This window comes from Meles meles, chromosome 11 (assembly GCF_922984935.1).
Source record: "Meles meles chromosome 11, mMelMel3.1 paternal haplotype, whole genome shotgun sequence".
Classification (NCBI taxonomy): domain Eukaryota; kingdom Metazoa; phylum Chordata; class Mammalia; order Carnivora; family Mustelidae; genus Meles; species Meles meles.
In genome coordinates this window covers 67,001,626-67,022,548 of record NC_060076.1, presented here as the reverse complement: position 1 = coordinate 67,022,548, position 20,923 = coordinate 67,001,626, and the positions used below count along the sequence as shown (strand labels likewise).

The 20,923-nt window shown below is 46.0% G+C and overlaps 1 protein-coding gene across 14 annotated transcripts in view; it reads left to right on the top strand.

The window, feature by feature from the left end:
* LOC123952764 (aminopeptidase O (putative)) overlaps nt 1–20,923 on the top strand; it is a 337,543-nt gene that overhangs the window by 194,005 nt on the left and 122,615 nt on the right. For 13 of the 14 annotated variants that reach the window (XR_006820710.1, XR_006820712.1, XR_006820711.1 and 10 more), the window contains exon 7: nt 1,864–1,970. Coding sequence is in view for 3 of the 14 variants with exons in the window: in XM_046022214.1 (XP_045878170.1) it covers nt 1,864–1,970 (107 nt within the window). In the remaining 11 variants the exon portion in view is untranslated. Of the gene's footprint in view, nt 1–1,863; nt 1,971–3,623; nt 4,669–20,923 lie in introns of those variants that run through there. The other variant, XM_046022217.1, reaches the window with a different exon arrangement.

The window sequence follows — 20,923 nt, the reverse complement described above, 5'->3', positions numbered from 1 at the left end:
TTGGTCTGAAGTCAAGTGGCCATTCTGGATTCCAGCACAAAGTTTGGAAACCTTTCCAGAGCATGTCGATCACTCTAGCCCCCTTCCTTGAAGGGTGAAACTGAGATCCTGTTGGTTCCTGATGAGTGTCTGCAGCAGACCTTCCAAGCTGGACAGAAGGGCTCTTCAGAGCAGGAGAGTGTGGGCTGGCTCACGGGACTCTCCTGGTCAGTGGCGAATACCGCCATTCGGGAAGTGTGGGTGATGCACATCCGACACTGGGCAGCACAGACAAACTGTGCTCCATAGCACTGAATGGTAGCAAGCACTGCAAAGTGAGAGAGTGGGAAACCGCTGAACGAGGATAGAGAGTGGTGTTCCATAGGGAGAAGGGAATTGAGTTCATTGCAAGATTGCATCACATAACTTGTCATCAACCTGGGTAAGGTCTGACCTCCTCCACAGGTGTCTTAGCTCAGGCTGCCTTAACACAATACCACAGAATGGTGGGGGGAGCTTAAACAACACTTGTTTTCTCCTAGTTCTGAAGGCTGGAAGTCCAAGATCAAGGTGCTGACAGGCTTGGATTCCCGTGACACCTTCTTCCCTTGGCTTGGTGATGGTCACCTCCTCTCTGTGTTCTCCCGTGGCCATTCCTCTGTGCACGTATAGAGAGAGCTCTGGTGTCTCTTCCTTTTCTTGTAAGGCCACCCGTCCTATTGGACCAGGGCCCACAATAATAACCTCATCAATCTTAATTACCCCCTTAAAGGTCCCATCTCCAAATACGGTCACATTCGGGGTTAGGGCTTCAACATATGAATTTTCCACTCATGATTTGTTCCCTAGCAACAGGGCACATGGAACCTGTGGCTCATCTGGCCGCTGCTGGCTAGTTGGCACCTGTCTCTCCCGAGATAATAGCTTGCTCTCTGCCTGGCTACATCCCTCACCATCCTCTAAACACATCACACTCTTTCCAGGCCCCTTGAACCTTGCACATGCTTTCCTTCTTCCTGAAATTCCTCCTCCCCAGGCTGACTCCCGCTTCCCCTGGGGGGACCGGCACAGGCCCCACCACCTCAAGGAAGCCTTCTGACTCACCTGGCTGGCCAGAGAACATCTCTTCCTTAACCTCTACCACCGCTGCACTCTGATGGCCAGTGTTCTGACAGGCTCTGTCCATAATGGACCCAGGGTCTGGCAGAGACTCGGTAAATAACCTGTTGAATCAACTCTTAAGGATCTTTCATTTCTAGAAATGCTTGTTGAGACTGACATCTCCTTCCCAGGTGGCTGTTCTGCTGCCCTCCCTTATGGAGACTTGAGCCCTGGGGCCTCAGGAGCCCGGTGGCCGCAGCCCATTCTCACCAGCAGGCCAGGGTGTGATGGCGTCCCCCTCCCCCAGAGTGAATCCAGGCAGTACACTCGGGTTATATGCAAACAGAATCATCTGGGCCGCATTAGCAGGCTCCACTGTAAACAGCCCTTAACCGAACTGAGGGCTGGGAAAAGTAGGAGGTAAATGGAGGGGCCAGTCCCCACCCTGTGCAGCAAGACAGAGCGGGAAAGGGCTGGAGGGACTCAGTGGAAACGACCCTCGAGGGAAGCCTGCCTTTTCTGGGCCCCTGGGTGTGTGCGGCAGACAACCGGCCCAGCGCCATCACCAGCCAAAGAGCGAGGGGCTGAGTCTTCGTGTGAGGACCTCCCAGACCCCTTGGCCCTCAGACTTTTCTGGTGGGGTGCCAGGCACAGCGGGGAGGCCACCGGTGTTGTCACCCTGAAACTGAGCAAGCTGCTCTGTTGGGCGGCTACGACCCTGCATGAGGACAACAGTGACTGTGTTCTGTGCACCTGTGTTTGTGTGTCTGTGGCCCCGAGCAGCTGGCCCCCCACGAGGCGCAGGAGCAGCAGGAGCTGAAGGCGTGTCTGCGCTGGCTTCGCCTCCAGGACGAGGTGCGGAACTCCCCCCAGGAGATGCAGGTGCTGAGGTAAAGAGCCATGAGCTCTCTTCCCCTTCTCCTCCTCTGCCCCCCACCTCTTTTCCTTCAAGATGGGCATCTGGGCCATCTATTAAATCTGCTGTGTTTCCTTCTTAAATCACGTTGAGTTAGGTCACCCATCCTCCCAGGGACATGATTGCCATGTTTGAAGTCCCTCAGGGCGGGCGTTTGGATTTGCCTTCTGACGTTTCCTGGTGTCTCTGCTGAGGAAAAACGGACACAAGGCCATTTCCAGGACCAGGACTTGTTTGAAGTTCTAATAGTCACTTGGTGTGGTGGCTGAGGACTTGGACAAGGCGGGGGTTTGGTAGCCTGACAAACAGTAACCCTTTAAAGCCAAAAGAAACAACAGCAACAGCTACAACAGCCCTTTAGGAAAATACTGATTCGAAGTGTTTAGTAGTAACAGATGTTGGTGTCAGTGGGCTCTTGATCCGGCAGGAGGCCACTCCTGTGCGCGGGGAAGCTTCTACTCCTGGCTCCTGGGTGTGGTGTCCACGTGTGTCTTGCCGCACTTACTTGTGAGATTGCTTCTTGCCATTTTTTCCCCGGTTCTGCCCCTCTGCTTTGCTTGTTTTCTTCATTTCTCTAAGTAGTTGCTTATCTGCAAGCCCAAGCCTAGGCCCCAGGAATACTGCGATTGTTATGACAATAGAAGCTTTGGTCCTGCCCCCTCTCCACAACAGCCAGGTGTGTGGAATCTGCCCTCAGACAGGTGGGAAGACAGCTATCCAGCAGTGCGCCCCCCCCTCCCCAGTGTAGATGTCAAGGCCAGTCTATCTTTGGGGCAGAAGCCAGCCTGAACTGGTTCGGTTGTTTGTTTTTATTTATTTTTATTTATTTATTTAGTTTTTGTAAAGATTTTATTTTAGTTATTTGTCAGAGAGAGAGCACAAGCAGGCAGAGTGGCAGGCAGAGGCAGAGGGAGAAGCAGGCTCCCCGCTGAGCAAGGAGCCCGACGTGGGACTCGATCCCAGGATTCTGGGATCATGACTTGAGCCGAAGGCAGACGCTTAACTGACTGAGCCACCCAGTCGTCCCAGTTGTTTATTTTTAAATAAGCACCCCCCACCCCCATTCACAGGGACTGCCAACTGAGACCGAAGTCTGAGGACAATGCACGGAGCCCAGCCTGACCCCAGGGACGCTGGCTGGTGCTTTTGTGCAGCATGGCTACCTGGGGTGTGGCCACTCTGGTGGGTCTTTGGTCATTGAGTGTGGTGAAGAGGGAGATGAGAGCATCCGGAATACTTCTAGGCTTTTGACTTGAGCCGCTGCATAGATGGTGAGGCCATTTGGTGAGACCGCCAGGACATTGGAAGGAAAAGTGAAAGTCCCAGTTTTGTTAGACGTTAAGTTTGGGGAGCTCAGGAAATCGGTGTGGTGAGAGGGTGGGGTGTCGCCATGAACGTTAGTTGATGAAATGTGCTCTCGGGTTATAAGCAGGCCAGCCGCACACAGGGAAGTCAGTACGCACATGCAGAGAGCCTTCTCTGTGGACTGGGTGGGGCTATGATCAACCCAGCTGGCCTCTGATGGCCAGGAGCTTTTCCTGTGTGTGTAGAGCTGGGAGAAGAATATGCTATTTTTAGACCCTTGTGCTGGAAAGCTTATTATGGCATTTGTTTTTCTTTTTCTTAGTATTCAGAAATTGTGTTTGCCTAAATTTAGGCTAACCATGAAATGACTGCATTTGGAAGATTTGTTGCACATCGGTATGGAAACTCTTGTTATCGGCTGCGCTTACAATGAAGAGGAAATGCTTCTGAACCTGCACCGAATTATATAGTCAAGGTTTCATTTACTCCCATCCTTTAGAATTCTCCCTTAAATGGGCATAGAGAGCCTAGAAATTACTGAAAGTGAGAGGAAAAAAAAAAGAATGAGAGTTATAAAAATTTATCCTCAGATTTTATTTTGGCATAATATGCAAATAAGACCTTGGGAAAGAAGTCACTTATAACAAGACAGTAATCACAGATGCTATTTTCCCCCTCTCCTCTTAAGATACCCCATGGCCTTGAAATGATGGACCAAGAACAATTTAGAAGTCTTGGTTTGTGTCTTGATATGTTCCTCATTCCTTGGTGTTGACAGAGAAAATAGAAACTTCTCTTACTCATCTTTGTAGCAGCTTTCAACATGGTCGACCACGCCCTCCTTCTAAAAACACTTTCTTCTTTGGGCTTCTGTGTCACACTCTCCTGGATTTCCTTCTGCTCTGCTGCCAGTCCTTCCCCATCCCTCCTGCTGGCTAGTCAGCATCTTCACTTAGATGACTCATAGCTCAGAAAGAGGGATTAAGGGGTCCAGCATCACACAGCCGATCCAGAGCAGAACAGAAATTGGAATCCGGGGATGAAAACGACCTTCTTTTCCCTACACACTTTCTCTCTGCCTTTAAGGGACTCCGTACAGCATTTAGTTGCATTAAAAACAAAAACCCACTCCAGGTATCTTGAACGGTGGAAGGATATGAAGTCCAGGATTAATGAAAAGTATCCTTGGACCAAGTATCTTTGTCTTTTGACACATGAGTGCATGTGTCTGATTATTTTGCTAGCTATCAGGGAAGAAAGAAAACCCAGCATTGTGTTGATTACAGATATTGGAGTGAGAAGAGGAAAAACTAAAATTGCACTTGGCTCTGTCTTGCTGATTTTAGTCATTTACAAGAACTGTTTCCCAGTCGTGTCTTCCATATATCCAGTGTTGAACATGGCTCTCATCAGATGTGTCCTGGATTGACTTGGTTGTGAGATTCATTTGGTTACAACAGTTCCTGTGCTTTCCTTCTCAGCCTTTCTTGGCTGGGAAGCCTTAAACGTGGCTGCAGGCTCTTGAGGCCTGGTGATTTGCTCAGAAGGTTAGGGGGTCACATTACTGACTCCACGCCTTTTCTCATTTGTTAATTATTAAAGATGCTTTTCCCGTAGACCAGACCCTAGTGGCCGTCCTCCGACTCTCCCTCACTTGTCCACTGACCCTGGGCACAACTGTGCCAGGTGAAGCTGATCTTGCTGCTGTCCTACTCTGCCTGACTGCCACCACTCTGCTCTCCTCTTATTTCCACCCCTACCCCACCCTTGACCTTGCAGCAGTGGTGACTCTTGCCAGGGAAGATGTGAAGGGCCTTCTGCAAGGCTCTCGTGCCTCTGGTCCCCGGGGCACTGTTGGATTCCTGCGTTCTCTCTCTAAAGTGCTTTACTCTGCGTTAGCTGGCTTCACTCTGACAGGCCTGTGGGCTGGAAGAGCTATGGTGGTAGGGTCAGAAGAAATTGCTGTTGGTTTTTTATTGTTTGTGATTTATTATCACTTCCCCTCTTTTCTGGATTCATTGTTAAAGTCGGGCTCGTGCTGACAAAAATGTGAAACTACATCACATTGAGGGGCACTGACAGTCCCCAAATCCAGTGTGGCTCTTTCTCCTAGCTGCTGCCTTCACAAGACGACAGAACTCTGGAGAAGTGCAGAGAGCTTCTCCTGCCTTCCTCATAAGTGCCTCATTCCCTGGTCATATTATGATTCCCAGGGAAGCCCCAAGTAGGCAAGTCTCCACAGACAAAATGTGATGTGCACGCCACAGGCTCTGAGTTTGCATGATGCCTAAGCACTGTATGTTCCATTTAAAACTATAAGACTTTAGGGGCGCCTGGGTGGTTCAGTCATCTGCCTTGGCTCAGGTCATGATCCCAAGGTCTGGGGATCGAGCCCCGCTTTGGGCTCCCTGCTCGTTGTGGAGCCTGCTTCTCCCTCTGCTCCTCCCCCTGCTCATGCTCTGTACCCCCCTGCCCACTCTCTCAAATAAATAAATAAAATCTTTAAAAACAAACAATAAGACTTTTGAAATTAGTCTACGTGTATACCTCTAGTATACATGAAGCTTTCACTTTGGAAGTTTTTCTCAAAATTTTTATTTCTGATCCTTGAAGAACATAGCAGTATTTTCCCACCCACATGTGGGAACTCATCCACTCACAGCCACCCAAACCTGCCTCGTGGGAAAGCTCCCCTCCTTTGACAGTCCCTTGTCGCTGCCACACACCCACCTCTAGCCCAGAGGCTCAGGCCCTGCTGCTCCTCCATCCTGGGGTCCAGGAGTCCCAGCATTCCCACTTCGGGCTCCACCGGGCCTGCACGCTGGGAACAAACCCTTCCCCTCTTCCCTAGGCAGCTCCCTTCCCCATGGCCTTTAGTATCCATTCCTGAACATCCTCCCTTCCCCGCTCTTCCTTCCCTCACTTGCCTCCTGTCCCCCAGGGAAAACTGAGGCTATCAGCCATGTTCTTCCTTCAATTCTATAAACACATCAACATCCACAACTCTCTGACTTCTCAGAAGGCCGAGAGACAACTTGTAGGTCTCAGTTTAACTAGAGACACATTTCTAGTTCCAGAGGTGGCAGTGGAAATGTGCACGCATTGACGCAAATCTAGAACTTAGGTATATCTAAGTGAGCTTTAAACCCTCTGCTCATGAGGAAGAAGGGAAGGAGAAATACTGTATATGAAGGGAGAAGGAAGCTCCCATCACTTTGGACCATGGGCCAGGGTCATGAGTCTAGGGAAACTACTTTTTTCCTGAGGTCATTTTGGCCTTCTGATCACCAGGTTCTGTAAACATATGCCAGTCTTTATATTACCGGAACTCCTCTGCTTTGTTTGGTACTATTGATGACTCTTCTGTTCTGGCAATCTCTGTCACCTGGCTTTCCTGAGCAGGGAGAGAAGCAGAGGGAGAAGCAGTCTCCCCGCCAAGCAGAGAGCCCGAAGCAGGGCTCGATCCCCAGACCCCGGGATCATCTCTCTTGCCATCATTTGCTTTCACACCCAAGCCGCCTACAGTATCGGTTTTCCAGGCCTTCTGTAACAAACTACCACAGGCCAGTATGTGCAAATGTACTTCTTACACTTCTGGAGGCTTAAAGTCCAAGATGGAGGGGTCAACAGGCTTCCCTTATTCTGCAGCCTCTCTCCTTGCCCCTTCTCACTGAGTCCTCATGCAGTACCCCCTCGGCGTGTCTGCACTGCTGGTGTCCCTTTGTACGTCTGCATCGCCTCTTCTTGTAAAGGGTACCAAGCAAATGCCTCATTTTAACTGACCTCACTCTTTTAAAGGCCCTGTCTCTGAATGGAGTCACCTTCTAAGGTACTCAGCATTAGGGCTTCCACGTAAAAATTTTGAAGCACTGTAATGCAGCCCATAACATCTACTGTCTACCTGTTGTTTCTTACCTCCTTGTCTTGTCTTCAAGTTGTCTCTATTAGAATAACCTCCCCTTGTCACATGACTCCGAATCGTCACAATTCAGCACACATATCACTGCGTTCCGGAAGTCTCAGGCTCTCGCCTGACAAGATAAGCGCATGACCCTCGTCTCTACTTCCTAAATGCTCCGGTTATACCTCCATCCCCGATCGTACTATGTCATTAGACAATTATATTTAGGAAAAATCACGTTATGTTGCCAATATTTGACCATTTTAACCTGTGGAAACAGCAGTTTCATATGATCTAACCTAATGCATCTTTCTTCTGGGTCATGAGCCTTTTGAACCCAGGGACTGTGTCTTCCTTACCTTTGTTTACCACAGGGGTGGGCACTGAATGGGTACTTGATACATGTTGAAGAAATGAATGTCATAGATGACACAGCCTCTGTCCCTGAGATTTCTATATTATTTACATAGAGTTGAAATACTGGTCACAAGACAGTGGATAGAAAAACCCTAGGCTGTGTCCTCAGAGTTCTTAGAACTGAGAGGTTACTATTGGTAGACTTAGCTAGAAAGGGCAGCTGGGAAGGTGTGAGGTTTGAGCTGGGATGGTAAGAAGGGCCAACATTGAGACTGGGAAAGAGCTGGAAGGAAGAAAATTCAAGGAGCAAAGCCTGGCAGGCATATACAATAGATTATTTGTGGAAATGTGCCATTAGTGAGAATGAACTTCCTGGAGAGGATAAACATCAGGAACCCGTGAGACCGAAGGGGCGAGGGAAGGACAGGCTAAGTAATGGAGTTCCCTAGAGGCCAGATTCAAGATTTTGCATGTGACCGTCCAGGCATTGAGGAGCTATTTTCAGTTCCAGGAATGACATAATGAAATGGGAGTTCTGGGAAGATTACCGAGTCTGTGAGATCATGCATGATCAGAGATACAGAGTCTCCAAGCCAGATGGAATTGGGTGGCCATTTCAGGAAGCCACACCTGGGTTTAGAAGAGCTTGTGATGCTCTTCCCAATTGGCTCATTTGGTGATATTCAGAACTGGTTGAAGTGTCAATACAGCTTCAAAGAAGGCTTCTAATAATATGATGTAAAGCGTTCTCTGATGGCAGATAAGGACTGACCCATGAAAGGAAGTGGTTGAATTTGTGGGCTTTGTGAAGTTTGTTATGTATGACTATAACAGAGTGAAAGGCAGCAGTCCCAGTTCCTTCTTGGCCAAAGCGTGATCTGTCCTGCCTCATTTTAGAGAAAAACCGTCTGAGAATGCAGGCCTGGGCTCTCTCCAGAGCTTGTAGGTCTTCAGATCTCAAGCCAGGAGGGTAGTCTAGGGTTTAGAGACCAAGCTTGGAAGCTGGAGTGCCTGGATTTGAGTGCCATCTTGACGCCTCAACTTGCTGTGTGACCTTTGGAAGTTCCACAAGCACAATGAGCTTTGGTGTCCTCACTATAACATGGGAATTATAACACAACAGTCTACTTCAGAGGTGAGTGTGGGTGGATAATGTGATGAATACACACAAATCAGTTAGAATACATGCATTGGGTTGAATCACAGAGAATTACCATTTTGGTGGGTGGATCCAAAATGGGTCAGTATTGTCCATTTCCAGTGGTTCATCCTATAGTAAATACTTAACACGTGTTAGGGGCTGGCATCTAGATCCTCCGGACACCTGGTCAATGTTTGCTGAGTGACAGAGGTCACAAGGACCTAGCCCCTGCAGCCACTTCTTTCCCTGTTGCTACCCTCCCCTGGCGACCGCACAGGCACCCTGCTCCTCTCTCTTTACTCACCAGAGCCTGGAAACACCTACCCTTCCTCTTGACAAGCTTGCAATTGACTAGACTGCCCAAAAAGATAGTTTTATTAAGAAGTTAAGAGGATGTTTAAAAAGGGAGAGGGTAAGGGAGGCAAGAGTGCCTGGTTACAAATGAAAAGATGGGATTAAAAGCAAAAACAAACAAATAAAAAGTTTGAACATTAAACAAAGATGCTCAAACCAATAGCTGGAGGTAAGAATTAACTTGGCAATGCTTCTGAGACAAATGGAATCTTCATACCTTCCTGGAACGTACTTCTGGTCTAATCTCTACCTTAGGGCCCTGCTGGTGTCCCCTCTGGTTCCACTCGGTACAATTTCCCTGGCATTCCATACAGAATCTGACCACGACCCTGAGAAGAAAACACTCCTTGCCTCCTCTATGGCTTCGAGAGTTCTTACCTGGGTTCCAGCCACTGACACTAGCCTGCACGGTTCCTGAGGTCTCTCCATGTGTATCTGGTACTTCCTAACCTCCACTCCATCCCTCAGGCCCAGGACCCCCTTCACTCTCATTGTTTCTGTCTAGTTTTCTTTTTTAGAACTACACTCACTAGCCAGCTAGCTATGTAGACAGTTTCTACCCTTTCATGACAGGACAGGGCTGTAGCTGTGCCAGCATTTTCTGAAAAACTTGAGGGCTCTCCGCTAGCCAGAAACAAAATCTGCGCTTTCCTGTTGTTTCGAAGACCAGCTCTATCCCCCTGAGCTGCCCACTCAATTCCTGTTTCCTGTTGGAGGGACTCCCTCAGTTCTCACTTCTTTTACCCGGCAAGGATGACAGACATGTCCTGAATATTTGAACTCAAATAACACTCCCTGTTCATTTTTCTAGACCATTCCCTGGTTACTCATCATTCAGGTATTTCTAAGGGAGGGATGGAATTCTCCTTGATAGGCCTTTAATTACATATTTACTGTACACAGTGTTTCATTTTTGCAGTTACATTTGGTAGGGTTTTTAAGTCTAAAAAAACATAAAGAAGAAATAAAATAGTTCATAATCACTGCTTAGTTAAAGGCACATAACAGGAAAATCCAAACAAGTTTAGAAAGATGTAAAATTTCATCCCTACCATTGGAGTCTTTGCCCTAAGATAATCCCTGCTAGCATTTTCTTGTGAATCCTTCTGAAAATTAATTTTGTAAGTATATATGCATACTTCTGTATTGCCCTGTATGGCACTGATTCATTATAACCCCACTTGCCTGTGAAATATTTTCCTTAAAAAATAATTCGTATACATAAACTGATCTATAATAATTCACTCTTATTTTGCCCGTCCTCTGAGGACATTTCATTCACCGAGCCGGTCCTAGCATGATATACATTACATTCTTGGCTAATGAATGTTAGTTTCCCATTGAGAAAAACTCCCATCCTCAATGAATCCTTCCCCCTAACATGGCCATTTTGTTTGTGTTTTGGCCAATAGTTCTGACCCAGAATGGCTGACCAAAAAATAATGCAGGTATTTGCCTGGACCTGCTGCAAAGAACAATATTCAGAAAAGAAGAATATTCTGCTACACATTAAAATGTACTAATCTACAGCAACTTCTTCCTCTTCCATGTCAGCAGTTGAGGAGAGAAAGAATTAAAAAGAGGGATTATGCTTCCACTCAAGATTGCATTGCAGGTTCTAGCCAAGGCAATTAGGCAAGAAAGTGAAATAGAAGGCATCCAGGTTGGAAAGGAAGAAGTAAAACTGTCTCTTTCCGTAGATAATATTATGTTATATATAGGAAATCCTAAGAATCCTCCCTGCAAAAACTCTTAAAACTAATCACAAATTCAGTAAGGTTACAGGATACAAGATCAATAAATAAAAGTCCATTGTGTTTGGACAGCTATAAATAATCTGAAAATGAAATCAGGAAAACAAATTCATTTATAATAACATAAAAAATAATTAAATACTTAGGTATAAATTTAACGCAGAAGTATAACACATACTACTATGTGGTACTATGGAAACTACAAAACATTGCTAAAAGAAATTAAAGAAGAACCAAATAAATGGAAAAACATCTTGTAGTTCATGAATTGGAAGACTGAAGATTGATAAAATGGCAGTACTCCCTATACTGACCTATGGAGCCAGTGTCAGAATTTCAGCTGCCTATTTTTTTGGCAGCAATGGACAAGCTGATCCTGAAGTTCATACGGAAATTCAAGGGATCCAGAACAAATAGCTAAAACAGTCTTGAGGAATAACAAAGGGTGAGGAGTCACCCTTCCCAATTCCTATACTTAGCACACAGCTACAGTAATCACCGTAGTGTGATATTGGCATAAGGACAGACATGTAGACCAATGGAAGAAAATTGAAAGCCTAGAAACAAACTCTTCTTTCTTTTATGGTCAGTTGTTTTTGACGGGTGCCAAGACCATTCAATGAACGAAAGAATAGTCTTTTCAACAAATGGCCATGGGACAACTGGATATCCATATACAGAAGAATGAAGGTAGACCTTCTGCTTCATACCACATACAAAAACCAACTGAACATGGATCAAAGACCCAAATGTAAGAGCGGAAACTGTAAAACTGTTAGACAAAAATCATAGGTTTGAGTCTTCATGGCCTTTGGATTAGGCACCAGTTTCTTAAACTAAAGTTTAAGTACAAACGACCGAAAGGGGAAAAAAATCAATAAATTGGCCTTCATCAAAATTAAAAACTTCTGTGTTTCAAAGGGTTCCATCAAGAAATTGAAAAGACAGCCCACAGAATGGGAGAAAATATTTGCAAATCATATATCTGAGGGGACTTGTATCCAGGATATATAAAAAATTCTCAGTAATAAACAGACAAATAATTGGGCAAAGGGAGAAAAATATGGGAAAAAGATCTAAATAGACATTGGAAAAAATGAATGGAATTGAGTGTCAGGGGTGAGGGATCTTTTCTCTGGGGTGATGAAAATGTTCTGCAGTTGGGTACTGGTGATGGTTACACAACCTTACGAGTATACTAAAACCAGTGAATTCTACTTTTAAAAAATTTTTATATGTGAATTATATCTTAATTTTTTTTAAAAAGAGGGATCTATGGAAATCATTGGATGTTTTATAACATCTCATAATATCATTGCAGCCTTAGCAGGGTCAGTTAGCAATGCCTGAAGGAGAGATGGAAGGTGAAATTATGGCAGGAGGCAGCTGGTGTCCTCAAGGCACTGGGTGGGACCCAAGGTGCCATTTCTAGCACTGGAGGCCTGGAAGACATCTCCACAGTGTCTGTGATGTAACCACGCACCTAGAGATGATTCACTTCCAAGAAAGCATCCCTCAAGCACAAGTATATATATGCATGAGTGTGTGTGTGTGTGTGTGTGTGTGTGAATTTGTTTCCACTACATGCTCTACCTTCCATTTTTTCTCTTAATAATAAAATCCTCACTGTTGTTCTGTTATCAACACATGTAGGTTTTTTCTGAATGTTCTCCGTAACGACCTGTTAACCGTTGGACATCTTGGCGATTTCTAGGTTTAGCTTTTCCAAACAATGCTCTGGTGAATGGTCTTACTGCTACTGCACAGCCTGTTAAATAGAAGACCTAAACTGTACACCATTGCCCGTGAGACTGGGTAGAGAGCTGTTCCCCCAACTACTCACCCTGTTTTCTATCCTGGTAGGTGTGGGGCTGCAAAGCCAGGCAAGGCTCCACCCCCTGTGGCTTCCAGTCCCCAGCGCCGTGCCATCCTCTGCCCAGGAGGGAAAAGTCCTTCCTCAGCTCCCACAGACCATCTGCTCCTCTTGGATTCATGAGACGAGCCCTTTCTCTGCCTCGGCACACAGCACCACACGTGCTGTTGGTGTTCAATAAGTGCCTCTGGCCTCCCTTACAAGATGAAGCTGGTGTTTGTCTCATTTGCCTCCTTCCAAGAGGAATCATGGGTTTTTTTCAGGGACGTACCAAAAGGTTTTCTCTTGCTACCTTTTCTCCAAGTTCTTTGTATTCCTTGTTCTGACAGTGTGTGGCCGACTGACAGCTCATGATTCGTTATGATCTCCCTTGCCCTGCATAGGGCATGGGGCTCCTTTTAACCTGGCTTATGAGGATGCGCGCTCAGGCTTACCGCATATGCACCTCTCCTTCACCCTCCCCCCCATACTACAACACTGGAAACAGGATAAGGGAAGCAGTGAGAACTGCTTGAATCCTATATTCTTAGGCTCAATCTCTCTCCGATTATATGTGGTTGAGTAAACGTCAGTTAAGTTTCCTCTAGTTCATTTAGATATTTGTTGGTTGGTTGGTTTTAATCAGAGTCACCCTTGATCCTCATTTGGCATGACCAAGGCTGCAGGGCAAACCTACTGACTCCATTGCAGGGAATAATGCTCGCTTACATCTAAATGCTGCAGCGGAGGGACACCTGGGTGGCTCAGTTGATTAAATGGCTGCCTTTGGCTTGGGTCATTATCCCAGGGTCCTGGGATCGAGCCCCGCATTGGGCTCCCTGCTCAGTGGAGAGCCTGCTTCTCCCTCTCCCTCTGCCTGCCGCTATGCCTACTTGTGGTCTCTCTCTCTCTATGTCAAAAAATAAATAAAATCTTTAAGAAAAAAATGCTGCAGCTGAAATTACTCTGGACCATTTTATCTCCTAAAATCGTAGAATATTAGGGTCAGAAATGACCTTTAAAGTGATTTCACCTAACCTCCCATATCCCTGACAGCCAGCCACCCAGGTGCTACTGAAGATTTCCAGGCCAGTTCTCCCTGTTCTGGAAAGCAGCAGTTTCCCTGTTGGGTATACTCATCTTACAGGGGCTTTCCTTGGACTGGGCTGGAACCTGCCACGCTGTAAGACCCTCCAGGTCATCTCCTTTACCCGAGTTGCACGGGATTTGCCTTGTTCTGCCCCAAACAAATCCACATATTTGAAGACCGTGGTCTTTCCTTTCCTGGTCACTAGGTCACAAGTTTTGGAAATTCATCATACCTAACACAAGGTTGGGAGAACCCTTGCCTCCTTGGGTTTGGTCCTTTTTTGTCTTTGTTGACAGTGGCCTTCTCCAAATGTGTCAAATGTGACACCTGGACTGAACACAGCACTCTGAGGTTCAGCCTGTGAAGAATGCAGTGGGACTGTTACTGCTTCTCTTATGTGGCTGGGCCGGAAAGAATGGACCAGCACCAATCAAATTGAGTTCACTCACACATACACCATATTTCATTTTTTTTTTAAAGATTTTTATTTATTTGACAGATGGAGATCACAAGTAGGCAGAGAGAGAAGGGGAAGCAGGCTCCCCACCGAGCAGAGAGCCTGATGTGGGGCTCGATCCCAGGACGCTGGGATCATGACCTGAGCCGAAGGCAGAGGTTTTAACCCACTGAGCCACCCAGGTGCCCCCATATTTCATTTTATAAACCAGTATGATCTACCTTCTCATGGTGGTCTTACTGTCCCAACCCCCTCACCTTTTTCTCTCCTTAGTAACATTCACTGAGTGGTTCCAATGTGCCAAACACTGTTCCAAGCACTCTATATATATTATCTCATTTAGTCCTCAAAATGGCCCCATGAGATTGCTATTGGCCATCTTCCTTCCCATGTGATCGATGAGGAGACCGATGCGTAGAGGTATTAAGCATTGGGCCTGGTTTCCACAGCTAGTAAGTGGCAAGCCGGGATGAAAGTAGAGGAAAGTCTGGCTTCAGAGCCCAGCCTTGACCTCTGTTCTGCACACTGTCTGACCCCCTCCCAACAGTCCTTCCCGCTACATTCTCATTGCTCCTGTTGAGCCCATCTACCAGTGTGGTGGTTATTTTGGAAGCCACATCAGTCACCTCTGGCTGTATGCTGAGTTTCCAGACAATTTAACATATTAAATCTTCTTAGGCCAAGGTTAGTATTTTTAAAACCTCTGTCCTCATTAACAATTGTCATATTAATTTTCGATCTTCATTTCAGCCTGTGCTTGCTGTTCTTGACCGTGGATGCTGTCAGTCAACCAGCTAGACTCCCAGCTTGGACTGAAATGCAAATCTGTTACACCAGAACATGATGATTCTTTGGGCTCAGCCCTAAGTACCGCTCCATCCTGGTTCTAGCAAGTAATTAACCAACAGCCTTGAGTTCGGTTTTTAACCTACAAACCATGAAACAACCACCATACACTTACCACTTCTACATCCATTCTGCCAGTTGCCCTGTAGAAGTCTGGGTGCATGATGCGCACAGTGAATTTCTGGATGTGGCCTTCTATATCTTATGCTAACTCCTGTAGTTCATCATCTTCTGTTCTAAGCACTCACGAGCTGTCTGTTCAATAACTCAGTCTCAAATTTTGCCTTCCCTCCTCTTATCCCCTCTTCCTTGGCAAATCAGAAGAGCATTTGTCTGTCCCCACCAGTCCCTTCCCCATTGTCTCCATGATTGTACTCCCAGAGGTCTGTATTGCCAGTGGAAGCTTTCAGAGCTGTGGCAGGTCGGAACTCTGGAAGGGAGTCGCCGTCCCCTGTCCCAGGCATCAGTTCCCACAGAATAATGCTCGCTCCGCCATGTACATCATTCTCCTAGCAGGAAGGTTGGAGCAAAGTCAGAGTCGGGTAGTTACGTTGGTTCTATCACCTCTTAATGGCTGGTCTTCTTTATGCTCTGAGCATGATTTCTAAAGCCCCTTTTGTTGTCCTGGACATTCTCCGTTAGTGTCAGCTCATTTTGACTTTTCACCTTCTTGGCAAGGATTTTACAGCTTCTGGGCTCTTGTATTTATCTTTGGGTTTTTGTTTTTTGTTTTTTTCTTTCTCCAGCATAACCCCCCCTCCCCCGCCACTTCCATCTTTTGAACATGTCCTCTGAAAATTCACCTTATGGAAACATCCTGCGCAGTCATAATGGGGTCTGTGCCCTCCATTTTCTTCTCATCTCCTTTGAAAACGTGTCCAGATTCTCCCTTGCTATGTTGAATATGGTAATATTATAGCTCAGACCGTTGTATTCATCTGTTCTTTGTTTTTTCTCTGGGATTATGTTTCTTAGGAATATCTGATTTATGACCACTCAAAACCTGAGGACTGTTTTGGTTTTGTACTGATGCTCATTACCTCCTGCTTTTCTGAATTTCATCTTTCACATTCCTACCCTGCTTATCAAAATTTGTGGACTGTTCGTGTTTTCTACAGTTCTGCTAACTACAGAATCTTTCCTTGTTACCTTCTTCAGCAGCTGACATCTCCAACCACTGGCTCCTTTCACCGTCAGGGGACAGAATATACCATTGTCACTTTCCTCTGGCTCCTCGGAGGGAAGCCTCCTTCTGTCTTATATCATCTCAGCAATTGCCTTTTTCAACACCAGAGCAATACCTGCTGTGTCGGCGACAGGATAATGGTCCCTGACGGGGAAGAAGCTTCAGGCTGGATAACTGTTAAATTCATTGTGAAAAGCACACAGATAATCAAACTTGCCAAAGAGTAGCCCTGACATGATACAACGTCATTCGTTAAAGGTGTGCATGACTATCTGTGCTTCTCTCTGGTAGTCAGGTTGGTGGCAAGGAGGCATATTTTACAGAGGGGAACATTGTTGCAAGAACTAATGGAGGATATAAGATTCCTGTACTTCGAATCATTCCACCTTCCTTTTCCATTTTTTTTTTATACCCAGAAATGTAGTATATAATCTTCTCACAGAGTGGTGTGGACTGTGAGCATGTGTGTCAGGAATCTGCCCATGCCTCCCTCTCTAGAACTTTAGGCAACACCTGAAATTTGTTCTTTCTTTCTGTTTGTTTTCTGATGATTCAGCAAGGAGCAGCTTAAAAGACCAACCCCTGAAGGGTTTAAACTCAAAGTTCGGTTTCACAAAGGAAAGGCGGAAGGGCTCATGAATGTGCCATGTCTTCTTTGAAATACTTATTTTGGAATGATTTTAGACTAACAAGAAATTACTAAAATAAGAGGTCCTGTATACTCTTCGCCCAGCTTCATGAGAATAGCGCCACAGAGTGAGGTCTGGTGAATGGTTTCTCCTGTCAGAGGCAGGGTCAGCGGCATTCCCTGAACTCCAGTCAGAATGCGTGATGACCAAAACAGCAGCATATCCATGCTGGTCTTACAAAATGCCAACAGGAGCTCTGGCAAAGCGCTGTTGGGTGCCACGGCAGCCTGATGAGGTATCATGGTCACGATCACTATCCCCTTTCCACAGATGAAGGATCGGGCTTCATGAGGTTGGGTGTTTCACATGGTACTTAAGTGGCAGAGTCAAGATTCACCCCAAACTCTTAACCAGGGTATCAGATTGCTTTCCCCATAGGTCTCACCTCTGCACTTAGGGCTCAGCTAAGTACCGTGAGACCCGTTTCTGCACAAGGGTACTATTGAACTTCCTCTGTCATGGTGGGGTGAGTGAGGGCCTGCTCCCGGCCCTTCACACCGTGTGCTTCAGCCGTGATTGAGAGACAGACAAGTGTGTTGAATCACTGAAAGGATATTGTCTCGTTTCTTTCTGTCTCATGTCCGGGATGCTTAGTCTCTGGCTCAGGCACCAGAGTAGCGAATTTATAGATGAAGATATCTCGTGGCTCTCGCTTCTGCTGCCAAGGGGTAGGAGATGTAGAATGCTGGAAGACGGCCCGTTGGGGCTGTGGCAGAGCCAAAGGTGTTCGGACCCAAGTGGACATGCCTGAGCACCTTCCTGAGACATTTTCCCAAATCCCACCTTTGGTGACACTCCTGCAGAATCAGTCCTTTCTTCGGGAGGTTTGATTCTAAGTCAGATCACCGTGTATCAAATACCGCTGCTATCTGACAGCTCTTTCAATGTCCACATTGCTTCTGAGCACAGTGGAAGAGTAAGAAGGCAGGAAGGGAAAGGTCATGCTAATCTTGGTTGTTACAGTTAGTGCCAGGTACAACAGAAACCAGGGGCATTTAAGCACAAACGACCTTGGTAACTTGATCTCTCACATTCCATGTATTCCAGCCACGGGAATAAACACTGGTGTGTAAGTTCAAGAGATGCTTAACACTTTTGTGTTTATAGAGTGCTTCCGAATGATCTGAGCCTCCTCACACTCTCTGTAGGTAAGGAGCTGAGCTTCGGGGAGGGTAAGCAACTTGTCGCAGTTTCTCCACTTCTATCTGGCACAGCCACTCTGGGGGCCTGGGTCTTGGGGAGGTCTCAGTGTTCAGCAAGGACTTCGGTGTTCCATGAACTCGGGTTCCAGCCTCAACTCTGCCACTAATTAGCTTGGTGGTCTTTTCCAGGTCTCACTTTCCAGTGCTTTAAATGGGCATAATCATGGTACCTGCCCCAGCAGGTTCTTCGGAGGGTAGGACAGGATGTACGTAGGAAGAGCTTGGCAGAGTACCTGGCACAGGGGAATAACAGGAAGTGGGAGCTGATAGTAATAGTTCAGTTCTTCATCCATTAGGAATGAATCTGGCTATAATTAATAGACTAGTAAAGCAATCTTGATTTAAACAAATGAGAGTTCCTTTACTTAGACAGTAAAAAGTTTGAAGGCAGTCAGTCTTGGGCTGGCCAGCAGCTGAATGATCATTAAATACTGTTTACTTTCTTTCGTTTGATGGATTCTGGTCTCCATAGCGTAGTGACTTACAGTCTCCTGGTTGCAAGGTGGCTGCTGTGCCTCCATCTACCAATCATACTTTCGTCTATTGTAAGAAAAACAAAAGCTTTCCCAGAACCCCACCTCAACTACAGTAGATGTCTGCTTTTGTCTCATTGGCCTGGATCACGTCTTCTGACTATTCATAGCTGCCGAGACACTTGGAAATTGAGCATTTTGCTTTTCAGATTTAATTGTATAAGAAGCAAGAAAGAAGGTAGATGAGAATGGGGCTGAGCCAGGTTTGTCTGCCACAGTTCTTTCTGCCTCTCCTGGCGTCATTTAAAAAACATACTTCAAAAAAAACCAAAAAAACATACTTCACTGGTGCTCAGGTGCTCAGAGGGCTTAGTTAATCCTCGTCTTGTGTTCATGGCACATGAACAACAAAGCTCCTTTCCTAGACTAATTCTCTTTTATTCTCACAAAACATGTACCGCTTTGCATGCATCTATTTTTTCTTAACTTTCTGATCGAAATGTTACATACATAAAGTACATGGGTATTTCTAGATGGCTCAGCAGATTTTTATTCTGTATCCTTGTGAAAGCTCTGAGGTCAATATATAGAACATTTCCAGTATCTCAGAAACCTTCCTCTTTTTCCCTGATCTCTCAGTACTCACCCCCAAGGATAACCATTATTCTGGTTATTCTGGTCTCTGTCCCCATCAGTCTCTTTTGCCTGTTCCTTGACCATAATTACTTAAATGGAGTCATACATTGGCATGTAGTCTTTCTGGGCGAGTCATCTGTTTTTGCATGAAGGGGGAATTGATTTGTTTCTTGCTTTGTGTCCGCGCTTTGTCTCTCTGCCTAGACGTGGGATAAGAGGCATCACGAGAGCTGGAGTAGCAAAAAATTGGAAGGCACCTTTTTCCCATTCATGGGGTATTTTTCCTTGTGAAAACCACTCCCTTAGATTTCTTATAAAGCTTCCCTGCACACTGCTGTCTCCAGCACGACGCCTACTTTAAAAGGAATCTCTTGGGGACTTGTATATTTGCCTTGGATGCTGTCAGCCTAAAAGAATTTTCTTGAACACTTCTTCATTTGGAGAAGGTGAAAGAAGAATGTAAGAGAGGGATGCTTTCTGGAAGGACATATTTAGGCAAAGGGGAAAAAAGCACCAACAAAAGGCGTCACTAGGAACTTGAGCTAGAAGCCAACCTTTGGAGCTGAGATTTATGTCGGTCCTCTCTGTCCCTCCCCTTCTGATGGTACTGAGACCTTATGCTTAAGGCATAAGAGGCTCACAGAAAGTCTGTTCCTCTTGGGACTGGGAAAGCTGGTTTGGATTTGGGCTGACTCTGAGAAGCTGTCCTTCTGCCAGGGCTGTGGGTGGTGGGCTTTGCCTGTCAAAGCCAGGGTGGTTTTCTTTAGAAAAAACCTCAGTCCCAGGACACACTGGAGAGCAGGAATAAAGCTGGTGCTTCTCAATGGAGTCTTAAATGAAGATGAAAGAGACTAGTTATCGTTGCAAGTATGGTCATGTATGTAAGTCAGGGATCAAGCACTAAAATGGAAACTATGCAGTTAGCTCTGGTGGCCGGTTGTTGTCTCTGCTTTAGGAATCTGCTGGTCCCGTGCCTTCTTTCTGGTGAGATAACCTAGAATACTCTGCAGAGACCTAATCAGGGGTTCTGGCTTGGCAGCTAGAACACACTGCAAAGGTCCTGACTGGCAAGGTGGGCCATCTTCAGGCACTTCCATTTGGGTCCAGCATCGCCACATGTTGATATCTGTGACCATATGGAATTAAGTGGATGGGCCACTGAAACCCGTTGCTTCTAACATCAGATGAACAACCTTGAATTTAGCAGTATTAATTGCTAACAAATTTAGACTATTCTATTAAGTTTATTGAGTAATTTTTGTAGCCCTGGCACTTGCTAGGGGCTTTGTATAGTATCTCAGTTATTCCCCACAGGAACTGGGGAGTTGGGTGGGATTATTCCCCGTTTGCATGTGAGTACATTGAGGGTAAGAGAATTTCAGTAATGTGCCAGTGGGGTTGAGATTCAACACCGGTTCTCTTGGATTCCGAAGGCCACGTACCTTGTGACACCACACTACTTTTGAAAAATAAGCTCCCGCCCTTTCTGACATGCCACCCCGCTGGTCAGCCCTTGCCTGTCCTCACCCCAAATCATACTCTTCAGTCTGTCTGTCCAGTTAATGACTGGTTTTAGAATAGCTGAAAGCTGTAAACACCTTGTCGCTCATTTAGATTTTCACTAGTTGTTGAAGCTTCATTATTACCCAATTATATTTTTTAAAGGAATTTTAAAAAATACTTA